The sequence below is a fragment of the Lynx rufus genome, unplaced genomic scaffold (assembly GCF_022079265.1).
Source record: "Lynx rufus isolate CCGP_SWC_20201006 ecotype Redwood Valley unplaced genomic scaffold, mLynRuf1.p SCAF_9, whole genome shotgun sequence".
NCBI classification, from domain to species: domain Eukaryota; kingdom Metazoa; phylum Chordata; class Mammalia; order Carnivora; family Felidae; genus Lynx; species Lynx rufus.
This window is the reverse complement of record NW_025814897.1, coordinates 96686912-96708532: the sequence shown is the minus strand read 5'-3', so window position 1 is coordinate 96708532 and position 21621 is coordinate 96686912. Positions and strand designations below refer to the sequence as shown.

The 21621-nt window shown below is 51.2% G+C and overlaps 1 protein-coding gene and 1 long non-coding RNA gene across 8 annotated transcripts; one reads left to right on the top strand and one right to left on the bottom strand.

Annotated features, from left to right (window-relative positions):
- Window positions 1-388: 388 nt before the first annotated feature.
- On the bottom strand, window positions 389-16274 carry ACCS (1-aminocyclopropane-1-carboxylate synthase homolog (inactive)). Of its 7 annotated transcripts, XM_047070752.1 has the most exons (17): window positions 15936-16274; window positions 14609-14899; window positions 13213-13272; window positions 10885-10955; window positions 9657-9726; window positions 9094-9160; window positions 7009-7106; window positions 6399-6476; window positions 5347-5447; window positions 4636-4725; window positions 3764-3823; window positions 3010-3055; window positions 2759-2900; window positions 1120-1262; window positions 849-1002; window positions 620-713; window positions 389-464 (listed from the first exon to the last, which is right to left on the bottom strand). In XM_047070752.1, the coding sequence occupies exons 2-17, from the start codon at window positions 14897-14899 to the stop codon at window positions 434-436; spliced, it is 1596 nt and encodes a 531-aa protein (XP_046926708.1). In that variant the 5' UTR covers window positions 15936-16274; the 3' UTR covers window positions 389-433. The 7 variants fall into 7 exon arrangements, with proteins under 7 accessions (XP_046926708.1, XP_046926706.1, XP_046926709.1 ...); XM_047070750.1 differs by having other exon boundaries at window positions 620-1002; XM_047070753.1 differs by lacking the exon at window positions 3764-3823 and having other exon boundaries at window positions 15936-16273.
- LOC124505033 (uncharacterized) lies at window positions 919-3295 on the top strand. Its single transcript, XR_006960561.1, has 3 exons — window positions 919-999; window positions 1129-1238; window positions 2678-3295. It is a non-coding gene; the product is annotated as an uncharacterized LOC124505033 (long non-coding RNA).
- Window positions 16275-21621: the final 5347 nt, after the last annotated feature.

The window sequence follows — 21621 nt, the reverse complement described above, 5'->3', positions numbered from 1 at the left end:
AGTGAGGGCAGCTCCCTGCCAGGAAGGAGGAGGGAGAGAAGTTCTTCCTGATCACCAGCACAGGGTCCTCTTCACCACGGCCCAAGCGGAGGCCTGTCCCAGGTCCCAGGTGTACTGAGGGCCCACACATCCTAACGTGGGGAGAACAATCTGAACATACAGAATTAATTCCTTTCACCTAGCAGTTCGGGGATTATCACTCTTGTTTATTTCGGGGGCATATTCTCTCTCATATGTGTTGCTCCTCTAACTTGTTTCCCTGGCAACAAAGAAGAAGGAAGAAAGAAGGCACGTGTTGTTTCGTTCTCACATCCTGGGAGGGGTGGGTCCTAAGGGTTGTGGTTAGCAGCAGTCGCGACTCCTCCATTCAGCAAATTACAACCGAGGCTTCCAGTTTCTCCCAGGCTTGTTTAATAGAGGGGGTGGGGCCGAGTCAAAGCACCGCTGGAGGAGTCTCACCGCCACTGAGAGAGGCAAGCAATGGTTCTTCTTCAGGGCCAAGGCCAAGTCAGGTAGCCTCCTGGCAAACGGCTCGCCCCCGCCAGTCTTCACAGCCCCAAATGGGTCAGACTGGTGGCAGCTGCCAGGTCCTGCGGTCACCAGGCAACGACCAGCTCACCTGCGCTGGTTCCCTGACTCCTGGCTCTGACAGGAAGCGGGGTCATCTGGCACCTGGGATTTGCCCTCCAGCACCTGCCGGACCCTCTGCATCCCTGGGAAGAAGGGACAGCCGCATTGGCACCGATAGCTGGGCGGCAGGATGCACGAGCTAAGGCTGCTGGAGCCACAGCGGGGACCGGAGGAGGGAAGGCAGACCGAAGGGTGTGTGAGGAGGTGGGATCGCTTACCCAGGCAAAGCCGGTGGGTCTTGTCCGAGAAGACCAAGCGGAACCAGCCAGGCTCTTTACACTGGAAGGCTTTGCCACAGGACAGCAGTACCTTGTTGTCCAAAAAGCGGCGCCAAAGCAGCATTTCCTCCTTAAAGGTGGCCTCGGGCAGGTACTGGGGGGGGGGGGGGAGGGGCTCAGGATGCAAATGGGACAGCCCTGCCCCTCACCTGCTGGAGGGAGGCCTAAACTCCCTCCCAGCCTGCAGCACCAGCCCCGCCACCTGCATTACCTTCCTCAGGTCAACCCAGATGAAGAAGCCTGCCCCACGGCCGAGGAAGGGGATCCCCAGGGCCCGGAGCTCTCCTGCGACATAGGTGTGGGCAGCCTTGAGCCGGGCATGGTTCTCAGGTAGGTACACCTGGTTGATCCAGTCTGGGTACAAAGAGAGGCCAAAACACAAAACTCTCATCAATCCTTCACTCTGTCCCAGGAGTGTAAACACTGACAACAAAAAGGCCAGGACCCTTCCTCTAGCTGGATGATGGGGGCGATGGAAATATTCAATAGCCAGTACAAAGCACCTGAAATCCAGATACCTGGCCTGACAGCTCCCTGTCCCGCAGACACAAAGTCCCTCAGGATGTGGATCCTACCCGAGGGATGGCCCACTCACAGAGCAATGCTTCCGACTCACAGAGGCTGAGGTTCAGGTCCCAGCCTGTCTGCTGACAACTTGTGGGGCCTTGGGCAACTTCACCCCCCATCCTCACCTTTTTTTATTAACTTTCCGTGGTGTCCAGTTTGATGAGTTTTAACACATGTGCAGATTTGTGTAAACCACCCCACCCCCCCACCCCCCAAGCAGGACACCAACAGTTCCCTCGCCCCACAGAACACCCTCATGCTGTTTGTAGTCCCGTCTCCCCCATGGCCCCACAACCACTGGCCTGTTCTCCGTCACTCTACTTTTGCCTTTTCCAGAACGTCACATAAGTAGAATTTCACATCACATCATCTTTTGAGACTGGCCTGTTTCCCTCAGCACAATGCCTTTGAGCTCAGCCCGCGTTGCCTTGGATTTTATGCCAGAGTTGTATTCCATTGTGCGGATGGGCCACAGTCTGTTCCCCTGTTCATGCCCACAAGGACGTTGCGGGGGGCGGGTTCCAGTGTGGGGTGATTGTGAACAAAGCAGCTATAAATATTCACGTTGTGGGTTTGGGGTGACCGTAAGGGTAAAGAGCTAGGGGACAGATCGCTGGGCCGTTTGGTAAGCGTGTGTTTAACTTCGTAAGCAACGGCCAATTGCTTTGCAAAGTGGCCGTGCCTTCCTGCATTCCCAGGGTGGCCCGTGAGAGTTCCACCTGCTGCACACCCTCGCCGACACTTGATGGTGTCGCTATTTTTTTTTAATTATAGCTGCTACAGCAGGTGTATGGTATCTGGTCCTCCTGTCCTCATCTACAAAATACCAGGAAAAATACAGGAATATCTGCTCCTGGATTCAGGGGTGGGACAAATGAGCTGATGCACTGAGAACATCTAGCAGGGCTCAATAAACGGGGGCAATTACAGACCACCTTTGCTGTCTACACTGAGATGCTCACAGAGAGAGACTTGCCTTATAACCATTTTCCCTCTGTAGCTTCTACTTTTTCTAAGTGCTCACAGCTAATAGTAATGGGTTCACGCTGACCAAGCGCCTCTTTACGCCAGGTGCTATCGCTAATTCACAAGTCACACTAACTGAGGTTTGGGGAGGCGAAGGAAGGTGCCACACAGCCAGGGAGTGCCCGAGTCAGGTCACTGGGACTTCCAAACACCACCCTGAATTCTTTTCATGACAGAAGCACCCATGATGCCTGGCCAGTCCCCGACTGACTACAACCTTCCCCCCAGTTCTCAAGTGACGGGGCCCAGGCAGTCACCACGGTCCCCGAGCAGCTGTGCCATCTGGTACTGGACCAAGCCACTGAGGCCGTGATAGCGGCAGAGGGAAGCCACCGCAGTGGCCACGTCCCGGTTCTCTGTGTACAGCGTGCCGAAGCGGAGCCCAGACATCCCGAAGTCCTGCAGGAGAAAGGAACCCGGTGGCCATCCCGCCACACAGGAAGCTGGTTCCACCCACCTCTCTGCCCTCTCACCTCCCCGACACCCCCGAGGCCATACAGGAACCTACCTTGCTGGTCGCCCACATTACATGGGTCCTCTGGGGGTCAGGCAACCTGCAGAGAGCACAGTGTGGGAACATGGGAACACAGATCCACCACAAAGGCTCACACACGTTCGGCTGAACAAATGAGATGGGTGGACGAATTCGGTTCCGGTTCTTGTGTGAAGCTCCGGTCTCATCTCTTGAATCAGCAATTCCTACACATCCTTTAGAGCAAGAGTCGGCAGACGTAGCCTGCAGGCTAAACCCAGCCCACTGCCTGTTTCCGTAAATAAAGCTTTACTGGAACACAGCCATGCTTCTTCCTGTGCATACCGTCCATGATTGCATTCATGCTGTATGGCAGCTGAGGGAGAGACCGTATGGCCTATAAAGCCTTAAATATTTGCCATCTGATCCAAAAAACATTTGCCAATCCCTGATCCGGAGCATAGCTCGAGTTCTACTTCCTCAAACACACTTCTCTGACCACCTCCCTGTAGGCGGGGCCAATGGAGGACCCTAAGTAGATCCCCTCACAGCTCCCCAGACTTCTCCTTTTTAGCACTTATCACAGCCACAATCAAAGCACTGTGTATTTAGCTGCTAACGTTTTCCTGGCTAGAGATAGAAGTTCCACCCAAGAGGGGCCTATGCCTTTCCTGCTCACTGTTGTATCCCAGCGCCTGGCACAATGTCTGGCACAGAGTAGATGCAAGTCACTGTTTCTCTGTGTCTCACTTTCCTAACCCATAAACAAACAGAAGCGACAACCGTCTACCTGGCCTCATGAGGACTAGCCGAGAGAACCAATGGAAAGGACTTCACAGGGTCAGCAGGTCTGAACAAGTATCAGGAACTGTTAGAATCTCTGAATGTCGGATTTGCAGACTTTACAGATGATCTGGTCTAAGAGTCTCCAGAGCTGTTTTAGCCACAAATGTTTGGCTTATACCAAATCCAGTGAAAGAGCCCAAACAGCTGGAAGTGCTTGGCACGTGCCTGGGGCTGCAGAAGGATTTGCTGAGCGACCAACTGAGGGAGTGAATGCGTGAGTGAGGGAGTAAGTGAATGAGTGAGTGAATGAGTGAGGAAGTGAACGAGTGAGTCAGTGAACGAGTGAGGCAGTGAACGAGTGAGGGAGTGAGGGAACAAACAACTGAGGGAGGGAATGAGTGAGGGAGGGAGTGAGTGGAAGGAGGGAGGGAGGGAGGGAGTAAGTGAATGAGGGAGTGAGTGAATGAGGGAGGGAGTGAATGAGGGAGGGAGTGAACGACTGAGTAAATGAATGAATGAATGAAAGGGTAAATGAATGGGTGAGTAAGTGAGTGAATGAATGGATAAAGCTAGAGCTACTCTGGAAAACAGCAAAGAAGGCCAGTTCCCACCCTCGCAGCACCACCCTCCCCCCCACCAGGAATCCTATGGCCCGGCCCCTCCTTGGGGCTCTACAGAAACCCCACAGAACAATGTGAAAACCCATGATGCAGCCTGGCTTCCCATGTTCTCCTTAGGGGATCTGAGGACGGTGGGATTAGCTGGACGTGAGAGGAAATGAACTTAGGCCACATCCTGAGGGCCGAGCCACAAGGGGCCGGGGCACCGTGGGGGCCTGGGGGGCTGGCAGAGTCAGATTTGGTGGGGCAGCCTCACCCTTCCAGGCTTAGGACGCTGTGGTACCCCGCCGACTTCTCAAACACGGACAGCATGTAGACCTCATCCACCATCACGTGCAGCTTGTGCCTGGAGGAGAGAGCTTGGTTTGCAGGCCAAATAGGTCCCCCGGGGTGGGGGAAGCAATGAATCAGAAATCCAAGGGGACCACAGTCTGGCCCAGGGTTACCAAACTTTCTTCCAGAGACACCCTTCTTGTGCCTGTTTCTTCAAACAGGAAGCCGCACACACAAAGCAGACGGCAGTGGGGCTTTCGAAGCACTGTCTGGGAGAGGCGGAGAGGCCATGGGCACCTCCACAAAGGACACGAATAAGTGCAAAACAGTTACGTACGGACAGACCCAGATTCGAGTCTGGCTCCACTCCTTGCTCAGCAAACGGGGGATAATGACAGTGCGATAATAGGGTGACTGGGAGGATTACAGGAGACACAGCACATGAAGCGCTTAGCAGGGTACCTGGCCCCTAGAGCCTATACACTGAATGACAGCTGTTGTTATAACAAGAAAGAGAGAAAGAAAGAGAAGCGGCATCCCACGAATCCCTGCTTCCCCACCCCACTGCTGGGGAAGGACCAAAGCGGGTGGGAGCCCACAGTGGAGGGAACAGGGTAGAAGGGCCTGTACCAAAGCCCGCGTCAGTTTCCTGATCTGCCGGCACGTTTTGTGGGGGGACTGCAAGGTGCCTCACCTCTTGGCAAATTCCAAGTAGTCCCGTAGCTCTCCTGGGGAGTAGATGTCACCCAGAGGGTTCTGGGGGTTGATGAGGATGAGGCCTTTGACCTTCACACCCTGAAACCATCAGTGGGGCAGGAAACCCTCAGCTCTTCCTGAAGGCCAGAGCCACACGGTCCCCCTAGATGGGGCTGGTTGCTGGGCAGGCTCCCAGGGAAATGTGATGGGAATGTGTTCACCACCCAATGTGGAGTGAACAAGGGCAGAGAATTACACGTCTGTAGCATGGGGTCAACCAGGAAAGGAAACAAAGGCAGAGAACAAAGCCCAGAGGCAAATATGCCCAAAGGGTAAAGGTTGCCTTTGTTGGCAGAATAACAGGTGGGGATTTTCACTTTTAGAATTCCTACATGTACAGCATTAATGACCTCGGACTAGAAAGGAACCACTAGAAAGGAGTAGTACTTGTCTCTGCCTTTCTTTTTTTTTTTTTTTTTAATTTTTTTTTTCAACATTTATTTATTTTTGGGACAGAGAGAGACAGAGCATGAACGGGCAAGGGGCAGAGAGAGAGGGAGACACAGAATCGGAAACAGGCTCCAGGCTCCGAGCCATCAGCCCAGAGCCCGACGCAGGGCTCGAACTCACGGACCGCGAGATCGTGACCTGGCTGAAGTCGGACGCTTAACCGACTGCGCCACCCAGGCGCCCCTGTCTCTGCCTTTCTTCAGGAGGTCCCCTCAAGGCAAGAGGAGAATCATGTCCTCAAATCATCAGGGAGACTGCTCAACTACAGACGGCTAGGTTCCACACCTGACCACAAAATCAAAATAGGGTGGTAGAGGCGGGGTTGTTAATCAAGTTCCCTGGTTGACTCTGTACACAGAGGTCTCAGGGTCTTTCTCCAGTGAGAAGACCCTCCTTGGGCAGGCTCCTACTTGACCCCCCGACACCCCATCCCCATCAGGGAGTGCCAACCCACTCCCAGGATGAGATCAGCCACAGGAAGTCTGTTGTCCTGCTTAGACCCACCCACTCCCAGCCTTGGGTTTGATATGACCTCCAGACCTCAAAATTAGCTCTTTGCAGGGCCATCTCCAGCTTCTCCACTGTGAGCTGGAAGGGGCGTGTGTCCAGCCCAGTGACCTAGACAAAGATGGAGAAAAGCCACCAGCCAAATTCAGGGATCCCCTAAACCTGAACTTCTGGGGCCTCTCCAGGGCCCTTGTCATCTCTAGCCTCCCCAGTGCAGTTTCTGAAAAAAAAACACAGATAGGCTCACTCTCTTCATTGCCACCAACCCCCACCCCATCACATCAGGGACACTTCATCACTCTTAGTTGGGAAGAGGCCCGAGAGATACTCTGATTGGGGTCCAAGAACTTTCATGTTGAGGTCTTCTCTGCCCCATCCTCACCTCACCATTTTGATGTAGTCTCCCTGGGGCTGCCCTTGGCTTCTACACTGACCCCAGAGTTCTCAAAACCAGGACTTGGAGAACCCCTGGGGAACCCAGGTATGGACAGTCATGGGCAACAGAAGGCTCCACTTCCTTGCAGCCATAACCCCAAAGCCCTCAGCATGGACTTCTTCCCATGTCCACCCTCAAATTCATAGAGAGAAAAGTCTTCATCTATAGGAAGGCGTGGGTCCTGCCTGGGGTCCCAGGAGCTCTTACCTCACTGTCCAGATAGACACAGACCAGTCGGACGCCGCCATAGAGATAGACGTGCTGTGTGATGGCTCCATAGTAAGGGGCAGGGATCAGGAACGCCTCTGAGGGCAGGAGTGGGCCAGGGTCTGTCACTCTCTGGCCCGAATGCCCCAATCCCCCCATCCACGGGCTCCACACCTCTCCCAGACTTCCACGTCCTCAGGGGAACAGTGGAGGCACACTGTGTCTCTCAACTCTCAAGCTCTAATACTGGATCCACTGAGATCAGTCCCTTTGCTGATAATCAATAGCCAACATTTACTCAATACTTACTACATGCTGGGAACTGTGTTAAACACGCACTTGCGTGTTAGCTCATTTGGTCCTCGCTATCACTCTGTAATGTCAGTAACTTCACTGATGAGCAAACTGAACCTCAGAGGATCCCTCTAAAGCACTCAACGTGCTGGGTCACTCCAAGAAGACAGGGATCCACGGAGTTGAAGCTGCAGGGTGATCTGGGCTGGACAAACGGACACACTTGAGAGCAGACAAAACTGCCCAGAGACAGAGTGGGTTCAGGAGGAGTGGATTTTCCCCCTCTGGGCACATTGGAACCAAAGGCTGAGACGGCATGCTGGGGAGGGGATATCATCCAGAAGACCCCAGCTGTGGATGGGGGCGGGGGTGGTTGGTGATGACCGCCAAGGTCTATCGTAATGCAGAGGCAAAGGCATGCCTCCAGTTCTGGGGAGGACACATGGTCAGGCCGCCTTCCCCTCCCCCCGCCTGCCCCACTCGCAGCTCTGGGAGGGACAGCCTTCGTCCTACATGTTCCCTACCCCAGCCGCAGGGAGTGGACGGGAGGTAAACAAGGCACCCAAGCGAGCCCATCCACTGGCTGGCCAGAAGCCCATCACGTGCTCTCTCCCATGACTTTGCTCTAGGAAGCACAGACGCTCATCAGATGAGAATGAGCACCTGGACAGAAAGGTCACGTGCAGTGGGAGCTGGGGCAGCTACACTGGGCCAGGCGGGAGCTGAGAAAGGTCCGGAGAGAGGCTCGCATATAAAAAGGGGAGGAAGAGGAACTATATACCCCAATGAGAGATGGAGAGTGTGACACCAATCCTGTTCTTGACTGTTCTAGAATGGGTAGGAAATTGCCTATTATATCCTTGCAATGAATCTTCTTTTTGTGGTTCGAATCCTGGTTACGAGCTCTGTGTGTGTGTGAATTTGACAGGTTACTTAACCCCCTGTGCCTTCATGTCCTCATCTGTGAAATGGGGCTGACACAGAACCTGCCTCCGAGGGAGGTACTGAGGATTAAATGACGGACTAGGTGTAAAGCCTTAGGCCAGTGCCTGCAACACGGTATTCGGTCAGTAATTGTTACCAGTATAATCACTACCAGTTAAGCTACGGTGAGTAGGTCTGGTCTCTCTGTTCTGGCAACGATAACCCCTGACCGTGACCCGTTCTCAATCTGACTTTGGCTCCTGTTTCAGACACTGCTGGTGGCCTACTCAACAGCCACTCCAACTTTCTTGCGAAGAGAGCATCAGATTTCCCAGATATGGCCAGCAATAAGTCCGAGGAAGGTGGGAGGGAAGGAAAGATGGCCTTTCCCCAGCCCCTGAGGATAAACCATGTTTGGTTTAAGCCAACCGTGGTTCTTAATCCCGTTTTTCAGGGACTGCTTCAGGAACGGGTTTGAGAGTCAGTTCTGGCCAGTAAGACATAAGGGGAGCCCTGCTGCGACTCTTTTGGGAAAGCCCTGCACCCTCCCAATAAAAAAGACACAGGCAAGGCACCACCTCATCCCTTCCTTCCTGCCTTAGGACACACCGTCATGTAAGGAGGCCATAGCATCACACGACAGGAAAAACCAAAGTCATGGCAGAGAGAAGCCCAGAACCCTGGCATCAATTGACCTCCCCTGAAACTGCCAACATCCGGTATCTTGTCAAAGTGCCAATTCGCCCCCTGCCGTCTAGCAGTCTACTATGGCCCAAAGCATTCCGGTGCAGCCTGCAAAGACAGGCGGCTGTGGACACGGCAGGCGGAGGGCAGCCCCCAGTGTTGAGCAGCCCACAGTTTACTTACCCCCCACCTCACACAGCACTGTGGCCAGAGCAGAGAAGAGAGAAGCACAGCCGTTCAGAACCACCACCTGAGGGTGACACATCCACACAAGGAAGATGAATAACCTGTGCAAGTGGAAGCAAGGGCCTATGGCTGTATCCAGGCTGGCACAGAGGGACGGCCAGGCCCCACCTCGGGGCCCTCTGGGGCTCTGTCACAGCACAGTCACCAGAGGCAGCCACAGGCCCCTCCTGACTAACAGCCAGGCGCATTTGGGTGGCTTATTCTTTGGTCGATGCTCTGGATCAACAGAGCAAGGAAGAGGGAGCTGGTCGCTTAGAGGGTCTTGCCCAAAGGTGTCGAGGCAACAAGGAACCACAGAACCAAGTGGAGCAGAAATTACATCCCAGTTATATCCTAAATATCTAGGGTGAGGAGGAAAGGGGGAGGGGGTATTCCTAATTCCACCTGGAAACAAGTCAAAACTGAGTGAAAGGCAGATCCCAGCCCTACCTTACCCCTGGCCAGTCAAAAATTGGGGGAGGTGGGCAGAAGAGCAGAAGGCAGAGGAGGGGGCTACTCACATTCTCTGGTTTCAGGGGTGCAGGGCTCTTGCAGTAGAAAGAGAGGAATCTGGCCACTTCCTCCCGGAGGCTAAAGTTTGGACAGAGATGGACACTTGTCAGAGGGTCCCCAACCCACAGTCCATCCCAAAGGTCCCCTGGTGAATCTTCAGATAACTGCCATTATCCTTCTCCACTTTCTCACGAGGGCAGTGAGGCCAGTGCTGTCTCCACATCTCGGGGCCCCCCACCCCACCACCACCCACAGGCATAAAAACCTGCCTTCTCTGTAGTTCTAGGACCCCCGACCCACCTGATCAGCTGGACTGGGTAGGATCCAGGGGTAGGGGAGGGGAGGAATATCAAAAGTAACACTCTATCTGCATGTAAATCTAGCAGATAATAATGTTATAACAATAACTGTCATCATAGTTACTGTTGCTAACGGTTATTGAGCATTTACATGATGCAGGAGTTACTTGGGGGAATTTTACTCATTTAATCTTCATGACAACTCTATGATGCTATTATTATTATTCCCATTTTACAGACAAAGAAACGGAGGCTTGAAGGAAATCAGTCACTTGCTGGTAAGCGGCAGACTCCACTCATGCCAGTGGCCTGTCTCTAGGACCCACCATCCTAATTACTAGAAGAACATGCACTTTGGAATCCAGTCCTGCTTGGCCACTAAGTCCTTAGAACAGCAGGTGGCCCCTAGCAAGTGCTCAACGAGGACAAACTCCGATTAGTATTAGGTACCACCTCCCATCTTTCCAGGAGGAAAATGCGTTAGCCAGCCCCCCTTCGCCCCCAGTGCTAGTTCTGGTTCCTCTAAGACTACCGAGAAAGCAGGGACAAAGACCCCATGCCTGAAGGCCCTCCCCACGCCTCAGACCCAGGGAAGCCAAGCTGGGAGCTCCTGAGCTGGGCTGGGACTGGCAGAGGTACGAGTTCCCTGCAGACGCTCCAGGAGACCCCGCGATCGCCAGGTCCCCGGGACCGGCCCTCAGCCTGAGGCAGGCCCCCTCCACCTGCCCCACTCACCTTTGGGCGGGCTAGTTGTTGTGGGCGCTACCCCGGGCATTGTACGAGGCTTGGCAGCATCTCTTGTCTCTACCCGATAAATGCCAGTGACAGCCCCCCCCCACCCAGTTATGACCACTAAAAATGTCTCCAGATGTCCTTTGTCCCCTGGGGAGCAAAACCAGCCCAGACGGAGAACCACTGGCTCGTGGCAACTACTTACAACAGATGTCCCCTCCAGTCAGGGTACTGCAGCAGAGATGGCTCCACCCGCAGCATGTCGCTCTGACTCAGCTGGGGACAGAGGGAAGAGCAGGACTGAGGGCCACGCATCCTCAGGGTGACCGCCAGCACTTGACCCGCATCCACCCAGCACCAGGGCCGTTAAAGCCTGGGCTCGGTCTGCTCATCAGAGAAACTGTGACACAGCACAGGCACAGCATTCTCCTGCCCGTTCTGCAGATGAGGAAACTGAGGCTCAAAAAAGTGAGGTGACTCAGCCAAGGTCACACAGCTAGCAAGTGGCAGAGCTGAGACAAAACCCAGAATGTCTGCCTTCTAATCCAGTGCTCTTTATACAACACTGCCGTCTAAAAAACCCAGAGGGGTGGATCTGTGGAGGCCGTGATAGGAGGTCGCGCTACTCAGCTTCTCCCTGGGGTGACAGAAGGGGTCCCGGAATCGGGTGCCATCACTTCGGTGTTGGCTCCAACTTCTGGAGGGACTCGGCCTGCAGGCTCTGCTCAACATTACACTCCGGAAAGTGTGGCTGTGTCTAGACCATCCCCACCATGACCAGGTGCTGGGTTAGGAACTCCAGGGCATCACATACACAATGTCAAGGAAAGGCAGGGGTCTTGGGGGGAGGACCCGAAGAAAAAGGGCAATGAGCCCCTTGTATATAACTCCAGCCTCTTCCCTCTCCCTGATCCCATAGAGCTGGCTGTCCAGTATGGAGTCCGTCCGCCACAGCTGCCTACAGAGCACGTGGAATGTGGCTGGCCTCAATGGAGACACGCTGGATTTTGAAGGCTTGATATGAAAACAGTATGCAGTGGGGCGCCTGGGTGGCTCAGTCGGTTAAGCGTCCGACTTCGGTTCAGGTCACGATCTCGCGGTCCGTGAGTTCGAGCCCCGCGTCAGGCTCTGTGCTGGCAGCTCAGAGCCTGGAGCCTGTTTCAGATTCTGTGTCTCCCTCTCTCTCTGACCCTCCCCCGTTCATGCTCTGTCTCTGTCTCAAAAATAAACAAACATTAAAAAGAAAAATTAAAAAAAAACAGTATGCAAAATATTATCATTTTTTTCTATTGATTACATGTTGAAATGGTCCTGTTTTTGAATATAATGGGCTAAATATGTTATTAAGATGAATCTACCAGTTTCTTTTTACTTATCTAATAGAAAAGTTTCAATTATATATGTGGCTCACATTTTATTTGTTTTAGACAGTGCAGCGGGGACCTGGCGTCAGGGAGAACGCGCCTTTTGAACCCATTCCCTACATTCCTCTTCCCTTAGGTGTTGGATTTGTCACCTCTGGAAAGAAGTTCTTTTGGGTTAGACGTCACTCTGTCTACAATCCCCAACTCTGACTCCGTGGCCTTGGGAGACACATTTCCCAGGTATTTCCAGCGGTTTGCTAGAGAGGGCTCATACCAGCTCAAGAAATCTGCTTAATTAAGTTTCCAGGAATTTTACAAGCTGTGTTTAAAAAAAAAAAAAAGTCATTTAAAAAAATTAAATTATATAAATGTATAAATAAGTAAAGTGCATTAAAAACCAAGGTAATAACTCAAACATCACCGTTTCTGGTTATGTTACTAAATTTAAAAAAAATTTTTTTTTTTAACGTTTATTTATTTTTGAGACACAGAGAGACAGAGCATGAACGGGGGAGGGGCAGAGAGAGAGGGAGACACAGAATCAGAAACAGGCTCCAGGCTCCGAGCCATCAGCCCAGAGCCTGACGCGGGGCTCGAACTCACGGACCGCGAGATCATGACCTGAGCTGAAGTCGGACGCTTAACCGACTGAGCCACCCAGGTGCCCCTATGTTACTACATTTTTACATGTGCCCTCGAGGTTACTTCCATCTATGTGTCTAGACAGTGGGGACACTACCTCATGGGTGCCTCTAACACCACTTTTCCCAAGTTGTCTGCAGGGATGTCACATCCGTACCTTGAAACCAGCCACGGTGGGAGTATTTACACTATGGGAATTGGCAAAAGCCACAAATCAGAGTCCTCCTTACCCCAGAGCCAGGTGTTAAATACTGACCTCACCTTGCTGAGTGCTCCCCACTCAGAGTAGGGACCCAGCCAGCAGGAGGCACCAAGTATGGGGAGGAGGTCTTCAAGAAGCAGGGTCAGAACAGGGAAGTGACTTGCCCAAGATCACAGAGAAAGTTGCCCCCGAGGCAGATGTGGAAGCCGGTCTCCTGACCTCAGGTGAGCAGCAGGCTCTTGTCAGGGAAGCATTCGGGGAAAGTCCAAGAGAGAACAGTTCCCTGGGAACTGGTGATATCACCCAGAGGAGCACCGGGACTTACCCGCCTGGACAGCAGGTCAAAGCAGAGTTTGTTCTCACTGGTGCCCATGTTAATGATGCCCTGGAGACAGAGATATGGAGGCAGGGTCAACAGAGCCGAGGGGTCCCAAAAGAAAGCCCGAGGAGCCCACGGAGGCAGCAAAGCAAAGCCGGAGTGAACCTGCCCTTCCAAACACCCTTCCCTGCCCTTGTTCGAGCCCTACCTTCACTCAGCTCCCTGGTCCCGTCTTCCCATTTCTAAAGCTCCATTCAAATGCCATCTCCTCCAGGAAGCCCCCCACCCAGAACCCCATCTAGAAAGGATCTTCTGTTGGGGGAAGGATCCACTTCCAGACTCGTTCACACGGTTGTTGGCAGGCCTCAGTCCCTCGCCACACGGGATTCCCCACAGCACTGCCTCGTGAAAGGGCAGCTGGCTTCCCCCAGGGCAGGAGGTCCGAGAAAGAGGACGAGACACCGTGAGTACCCAAGAGGGAAGCCACAGACTTTATGACCGATTCTTGCAGGATGTGACACCCCCATATTCTGTTCATTAGAAGCCTTGAGTGTGCGCTGGACCTAGTGCCCTGCCCCCGATTAGATGCTTAACAAAGATTATTACAGGATTATTTGTGACAGCTCTCTGCCCTCTGAAGATATTATCAGAAACAGGTTAATTGGGACAGAGAATAGTAATAATGGCAGCTACCATGTAGTGGGTGCTCTATTCAGTAGTGCTGTGCTAGTAACATACCTCGTATTTAATTGTGACTCTGCTATAGAACAGACATCGTCATCTCAACTTAGAGGGGAACTGAGGTTCGAAGAAATTAAATAAATTAGTTCAAGAATACACAACCCCTGGGGCGCCTGGGTGGCGCAGTCGGTTAAGCGTCCGACTTCAGCCAGGTCACGATCTTGCGGTCCGTGAGTTCGAGCCCCGCGTCGGGCTCTGGGCTGACGGCTCAGAGCCTGGAGCCTGTTTCCCATTCTGTGTCTCCCTCTCTCTCTGCCCCTCCCCCGTTCATGCTCTGTCTCTCTCTGTCCCAAAAATAAATAAACGTTGAAAAAAAAAAAAAAAAAAAGAATACACAACCCCTAAGTGAGACGGCTGCAGCCTGACCTCTAGTCGTGTCCCAGCTCTCAAGTTGCATGGTCGATGGGCTGTGGTCAGAATCCACAGGGGAGCTCTCCATGATTCTTGAATTCCTCCCTCACAAATTAGGGTCCCCTCAATCATTAACGGGCCGTTTTCTGATCCAGACAACGAACCGGGGACTCTCTAAGCTACAGCAGAAGCCTTCTTGGAGGTCAGAGGACTGTAACTCCAACCTGACAAGAGCAAGCTGGGCGCCTGCCTAGTGGTCAAAGTAGAGTATCCCACCTTGGGTTCCAGCGGGAACAGGGATTTCACTCACACTGGGGTTCTTATCCTCATCATACTCGTCCATGTGGTAGGTCCGGTAGCCCTCCTCAGCTGAGTCCCAGAACCATTTAATGATGCTTCCTCTAGAGGACAGGTGGGAGCTGTCAGAGGACGCTGTGGCGGTAGGATCACCCACTCCACAGAACTCTGGCAGCTTCCAGTCTGGTTTTCTAGAGCATTCTCTTTCCAGACCATCCCCATGGTTACTGTCCAGGTCCTGTGTGGAGGCTGGGCCTGGACAGGTGGTAGGTGCCTTGGATTCCTTCTGAGGCAGAGTGAACATCTGCAAAAAAGACAAAAGCATTTGAAAGCATTGAGCACCTGTTCGAGGGCTTTTCGTAGCAGGGGAAATGAACTGGGAGTCGAGATCCTTCCCGTTCTCCATCTGCCCCTTCCTTTACATTTATACATTCCCCGCTTCCTGTGTCCCTTACTGGTTGTAACCATGTGGGCAAAGCCTTCAACAAGTAAATTCTGTTAAGGATCTATTCAGTGTCAGGGGTTGTACTTGACAACAGCTTATGGGAGTTCATTCTACAGCCTAAGGGTCACCAACGTTCTTTTTCTATCCTTGCTGACCTCGATTTCCAAAAATCAGGTTAAAATTTTCTGACTTAAAGCAGAAGGAGCCTGGGGGCACCTGAGTGGCTCAGTCTGTTAAGTGTCCGACTCTTGATTTGGCTCAGGTCATGATCTCAGGGTTGGTGGGTTCCGTGCTGACAGTGTGGAGCCTGCTTGGGAGTCTCTGTCTCCCTCGCTCTCTGCCCCCCCCCAAGTAAACAATAAACTTAAACAACAACAAAAAAGGCAGAAAGAGTGGGGAGTCCCAGGGGTCTTGTGGTGGTTGACGACAGCTGGGGTAAAGGACAGATTATTTGGTGGTCTGGAGCGGATGATGGGTGGGGACTAAAAGAAGGACGCCTGGGGGTCTCCCACGTGTAGGCAGGCACCCGGGCAGAGCTCCAGGGGCCGGTCTTCACACCAGAGGGAGGGAAGCGCAGGTGCCAGGGACGGCAGTCACCTCCTGCCAGCGGGTGTGAGCTCCTCCACTTTGTAAGGCAGTTTCCTCACCTGCCGAGCAGGGCAGCAGCGAGGCTAGAAGTAGATAAAGCGCTTAGAACAAAGCCTGGCTCATGGCTGCAGTTCAGTGAAGTGTTATTACAGCTCCTCGCACGCAGTCTCCCAGTCCTGAAGCCAGCCCGCACGCCAAGTGACGGGTGACGGCCAGCGGCCCTGAACCCCAGGAGGCTCCCGCGGTTAAACACTGCTCCACGCAGCCCCTCCCCTCCCCAAGTGGCCGGGCTCTGCCGGGCGCTCACCTCGCTCCCCGCGACAGCGCAGGCCGGCGGACGGGCGGCGCGGGCGGAGGCCGAGCGGGAGCGCAGGGCCGCGGCTCCGGCCGTCGCGCCACCGAGCCTCCGCGCTGCGCCAGGGGCGGACGCCGCGGTGGGACGGCCGAGGCCTGGGCGGGCGGCGGAGCCTCGCGAGACGAGACGGCGGAGCTTCCGGGACGAGGACGCTCGAGCCGGCCCGGGGCTGCGAGACGGAGGCGTGGACGCCTGCGGACGATCCCCGAGCCCGCGTGGAGGGCTGCCCTGCAAGGCGGGACCGCAGCCCCGGAGCCGCGCTGGGGAGGCGGGCGCTGGCGCGGCGGAGCCTTGCGCCCCGGGGCCTCTTCCTCCGCCCGGACCCGCCCTCCGGCGCCCGGCTTCCGTGTAGCGGGCGCACCGGGACCCCCTCCCCGCCCCCGCCCCTCCCGGTGCCGACCCCCGCCGGGGCGCGGCTGAAGCAGAGACGCCCCTCCCTCTGCCTCCCGGCCTCAGTTTCCCGATTTTGAAGCACTTAGAGTCACGGAGGTTACTTGGCAAATGTCTGCCTGTTTGCACCCATGGAACAGCCTTTCCAGGTTAAGGCGAGGCCATCCTCAAAACATCCTTCCCCTGTGAGAGTTATTTTGTTTGTTTTACGGGCGTTCCATGGAATATTTGTTGAACTCCGCCGTGGACCCTAGACGTTCCGGTGCTTGGGCAGTGAGTGAAGCTACCTAGGCCTCAGCCTGCGCAGAGCCTTGAGTAGGAAAAATCTTTCTCATGAAATCGGCAGGCTAACTCAACACAAGTATGGCTGGAAAGACTGAGCTGTCTTCTGCCCACTCCACTTCTGGTCTTCTCTTTGGCCTTGCCACTACCCTTGTGACCTTAAGCAGTTCTCCTGACTTTGTTGGTCCTCTGTGTTATGTTCTGTAAAACAAGCCAGTTCTCCCCCATTTAAGTCATTCTATTTAATTCTGATAAGTACTCTTATTGAATGCCTGTTTTGTGCCAGATCTCTGCAAAGTACTGGAGTACAATGATGAGCAAAACTAACAGTGGGCCTGCGTGGTTGATTGGGAAGGCAGACATACAAATATGACGACTATTAAGAAAGAGGTTACTCAGTGCCATGGAAGCATGCAGCAGGGAGATTCACCGCCAACCCCGGCACATGCGTTGGCCCCACATAGGAAGCCCTACACACGCATAAAATCGCTATAAACACTTAGGAAGTGATGGCTGAGTTCTGAAGGATAAGTCCTAGCTAGATAGTGAGAGGGTGGAATGGTGGAAGCAGATGGAAGTGTTTAATAGGGCTTGAAGGTCAGGGTCAACGTGGAACATTAATAAACGGGAAGAAATCTAACATGGCTGGAGCTTGCGGGGTTTGGGTGAAAGGTTGGAGATAGAGGCAGGGCTCAGGTCATGAGTCCTTGTAAACCAACCATGATAAGAACTGTGAACTTTTCGCTGAGAGCATTGCTCTATACCAAACAATTTCTTTTAAATCAAAAGCTATAACCAAGAAGCCAAAAAAAGGTAATAAAAAATAATCCTAAATAATGCTTGATTAATCTGAAAAAAGACAGGCAGGAAGGAAAAAAATGAACAAAGAGCATATGGCACAATAGAAAACAGCAAGACAGCTGACTGAAATCCAACCATATCAATAATCACATTAAAATGTAATCACGAAGGACCAATTAAAAGATCATCAGAAAAAAAATAAAATAAAATAAAATAAAATAAAATAAAATAAAATAAAATAAAATATCATCAGACTGGACAAAGCAGCAAGGTTCAAGTATACGGTAATTGCAAGAGACATGTTAAATAAAAAGACAAAAGGTTAAAAGTAGAATCGGAAAAAGTATATACCATGTCAATAATAAGAGGATGGCAATTATCCAAAAACCAGAAAACAAATGTTGGCAAGGAGAAATTGGAACGCTTGCGCACTTTGGGTGGGAGTGTAAAATGGTACAGCCACTGTGGACAATACGGAGATTCCTCAAAAAATTAAAAATAGAAGTAAATTTGGCCCAGTAATTCCGCTTCTGGGTATGTTTTGAAAAGAATTGAAAGCAGATTCTTGAAGAGATATTTGTACGCCCGTGTTTGCAGCAGCATTATTCACAATAGCCAAAATGTGGAAATTTTCCTTTCAGAAAAATAAGGAACACTTCCAAAAACATTTAAGAGGTCAGTATTACTCTGATACCAAAACCAACAATGCAATACTAAAAAGAAAATTATAGCACAATATTCCTCACGAAAATAGATGCAAAATTCTTAATACTGAACCAAATCCAACAATGTATAAATTGAGGATGCATTATGACTGTGCAGGCCTTATTGCAGGAATAGGACCTTGGCTTAATATTTTAAAAAATTTTTTCTTAATTTTTTCTTTAATGTTTTTATTTATTTTTGAGACAGAGAGAGACAGAGTATGAGCAGGGGAGGAGCAGAGAGAGAGGGAGACACAGAATCCAAAGCAGGCTCCAGGCTCTGAGCTGTCAGCACAGAGCCTGACACGGGGTTCGAACCCACGGACCGTGAGATCATGACCTGAGCCGAAGTCAGACGCTTAACCGACTGAGCCTCCCAGGCACCCCCCCAAAATTTTTTTAATGTTTATTTATTTTTGACAAAGAGAGAGAGAGAGAGAGACAGAGCATGGGCAGGGGAGGGGCAGAGAGAGAGAGGGAGACACAGAATCCGGAGCAGGCTCCAGGCTCTGAGCCGTCAGCACAGAGCCTGACATGGGGCTCGAACTCACAAACCACAAGATCATGACCTGAGCCAAAGTCGGACACTTAACCGACTGAGCTACCCAGGCACCCCATCATTTAAAAAATTTAATGTAGTGGGGCGCCTGGGTGGCGCAGTCGGTTAAGCGTCCGACTTCAGCCAGGTCACGATCTCGCGGTCCGTGGGTTCGAGCCCCGCGTCGGGCTCTGGGCTGATGGCTCAGAGCCTGGAGCCTGTTTCCGATTCTGTGTCTCCCTCTCTCTCTGCCCCTCCCCCGTTCATGCTCTGTCTCTCTCTGTCCCAAAAATAAATTAAAAAAAAAAAAAAAACGTTGAAAAAAAAATTTTAATGTAGTTTGCCACATTAATAATTAAAAGAATTATATCTTCTCTCGAGATATAAAACATGACAAAAATTGAACCCTCATTCATGGAAAAACTCTCAGCAAACTAGGAATCAAAGGAACTCTTATCTGGGAAAGGGCAGTATAAAAAATACTTACAGTGACATTGTACTTAAGACTAAGAGTGGGGCGCCTGGGCGGCTCAGTCAGTTGGGCGTCCGACTTCGGCTCAGGTCATGATCTCCTGGTTCATGAGTTTGAGCCCTGTATTGGGCTCTGTGCTGACAGCTCAGAGCCTGGAGCCAGCTTCATATTCTGTCTGTCTGTCTGTCTCTCTCTCTCTCTCGCTCTCAAAAATGGATGAACGTTAAAAAAAGAAAGTAAAAAGAGAGAGAGAGAGTGACGTAGGTCCTCCTAAGATTGAGAACAAGAATGTCCTCCTTCACTGCTTTTAGTTAACATTGCACTGGAGGTTCCAGGCAATGCAATTAGAACAGAAAAATTAGAAATATTGAAAAAGAAGAAGGAGGGGCGCCTGGGTGGCGCAGTTGGTTAAGCGTCCGACTTCAGCCAGGTCACGATCTCGCGGTCCGTGAGTTCGAGCCCCGCGTCAGGCTCTGGGCTGATGGCTCGGAGCCTGGGGCCTGTTTCCGATTCTGTGTCTCCCTCTCTCTCTGCCCCTCCCCTGTTCATGCTCTGTCTCTCTCTGTCCCAAAAAATAAATAAAAAACGTTGAAAAAGAAGAAGGAAAATCATCTTTATTCACAGTCAGCATGATTGTATACACTGAAAATTCAAAGAAATCCCTCACCCGACACTGCTAGGGCTAATAAATGAATTTAGCAATGTCACAAGAGGATTCTTTCTGGGTCTCTCATGTTTCTGCCTGTCTTATAAAAAGGAGCACTGACTGTCTTTGTTCTAGGCTATCTTCAAGGAGACACACAGACACACACGTGTAGAGTGAACAGCCCTGAATGATAGCAATAGTATTTCCCTCTGGAGCAAAGGGTGGGTTTATTACTCAATATAATAGGGATAATGTCTCCCTTGGGGCCAAAGTTCAGGCAGGCTTACTGCTAACCATAAAAGAATCATGTTCCTTAAGCTTCAGTTTCCTCTTCTGCAAAATACCACACTGCACGTGCAAGCATCAGTTGATACTCTTCAATTTGCCCTATAGGAATCAGGACTTGGGAGCCAAAACCAGCTACTCTGATTCCTGCTACTTCTTTGAGTAATAATCTGTCCTTTATCTCTGACCCTGGATTCTCATGCCTTCTGCCAGCATCCATAACACCTGTTCATTTATAACTAGGGTAAAACTTCAGAGCCTTCAAAGCTCCTGATACAAGATACAAACATCTGTTTCATACTAGCAACGATTAGAAAATGAAGTTAACAATACATTTAACAGAATATGAAAAGCATAGGATAGTGATAAACTTAAAATGTGTGTAAAACAAAATGCATACAATGAAAGCCACAAAGACCTTGCTGAGAGAAATTAAAGACCTAAATAAATGGAAGGAGACTCCATGCTCATAGATAGGGAGATATTAAATTCTCTCCCTTCAACCATTCAAATCTTGAGTGGAAATGAAGACAGAAATAGTCTACCCCTTCCATGGAAGTCACCACCCCTTTTGCCCCAGCACAGTGTGCTGATGAGACTCGCTATTAGGTCCCTTAGAGAGATCCTGAGAGCACTTGTGGTTCTGATCTTCATCTTCTCTCTGGTCCTGTGAGCTCCCTCATTCATACAGTGAACTCCCCCTTGTCCATTACCTTATTAGTCAGTTTCTCTTAAAAAAAAAAAAAAAAAAAAAAAAAAAAAGGTTTCCGGAGTTAAAAAAAAAAAAAAAACTGAAGAATCAGGATTTGTTGGCATGCTACTTTTTGATGATTAGGAAAAAAAAAAAAAGAAGAAGAAGAAAGATTGTCATTGAAGAACAAGAACCACCAACTCTGGACCCAAGAGAGGGAGGATGATCACAAACCCAAGTGACCGACCAAAGCTATCAATTGGTGCTAAAAGCTCTTCTGTCCTCTACAAAATGTGGTAGTCCCTGCTGTGCCGGTTTCACAGCATCAATCCCCCAACTAGAGTGCAGATATCTAAGAGCTTTACAGAGCAACTCCCAGGTGATGTGATTCCAACAGCTGAAAACACCCGATATGAAACTGGGAGATCCCAGGCTCATCGCCAGAGATTAATTCTAAAAGCCTCTTGAACGGGGCGCAAATGGAAAGAACTCCTATTTGGAAGAAGGGACGTCTGGTATTATGCCCCCACCCTGCACTTACCCACTCAGGTGTAAGGTGGGCCTGATCTCATGGGATGCAGTGTCTCATAGGATCCTGACAGCTAGAACGTGCTCTGTCAATTAGAGATCGCTTTTTTTCCTCCTTTCTGACCTTCCCCATGCAGTATTCTTCACATATAACCTGCCTTAGAATTTAAAAAGGACCAAAAAAAAAAAAAATCCCCCAAAGATGATACAAAAGAATGTAAAGAAATAAAATAGGCCTAGAGTTTAAGAGAAGATTAAATTTATTAGATACTAAATACAAAAGTAAAACCATCAAAATAGG

Excerpts from the sequence above, each read along its gene's own strand:
- ACCS (XM_047070750.1), bottom strand. The coding sequence starts at position 14,899 with ATGTTCACTCTGCCTCAGAAGGAATCCAAGGCACCTACCACCTGTCCA. Across the intron at positions 10,956-13,212 it reads TTGACCTGCTGTCCAGGCGG|CTGAGTCAGAGCGACATGCT; the intron begins GTAAGTCCCGGT and ends CTCTGTCCCCAG. Across the intron at positions 1,263-2,758 it reads ACAGCTGCTCGGGGACCGTG|ACTGGATCAACCAGGTGTAC; the intron begins GTGACTGCCTGG and ends CTTTGTACCCAG.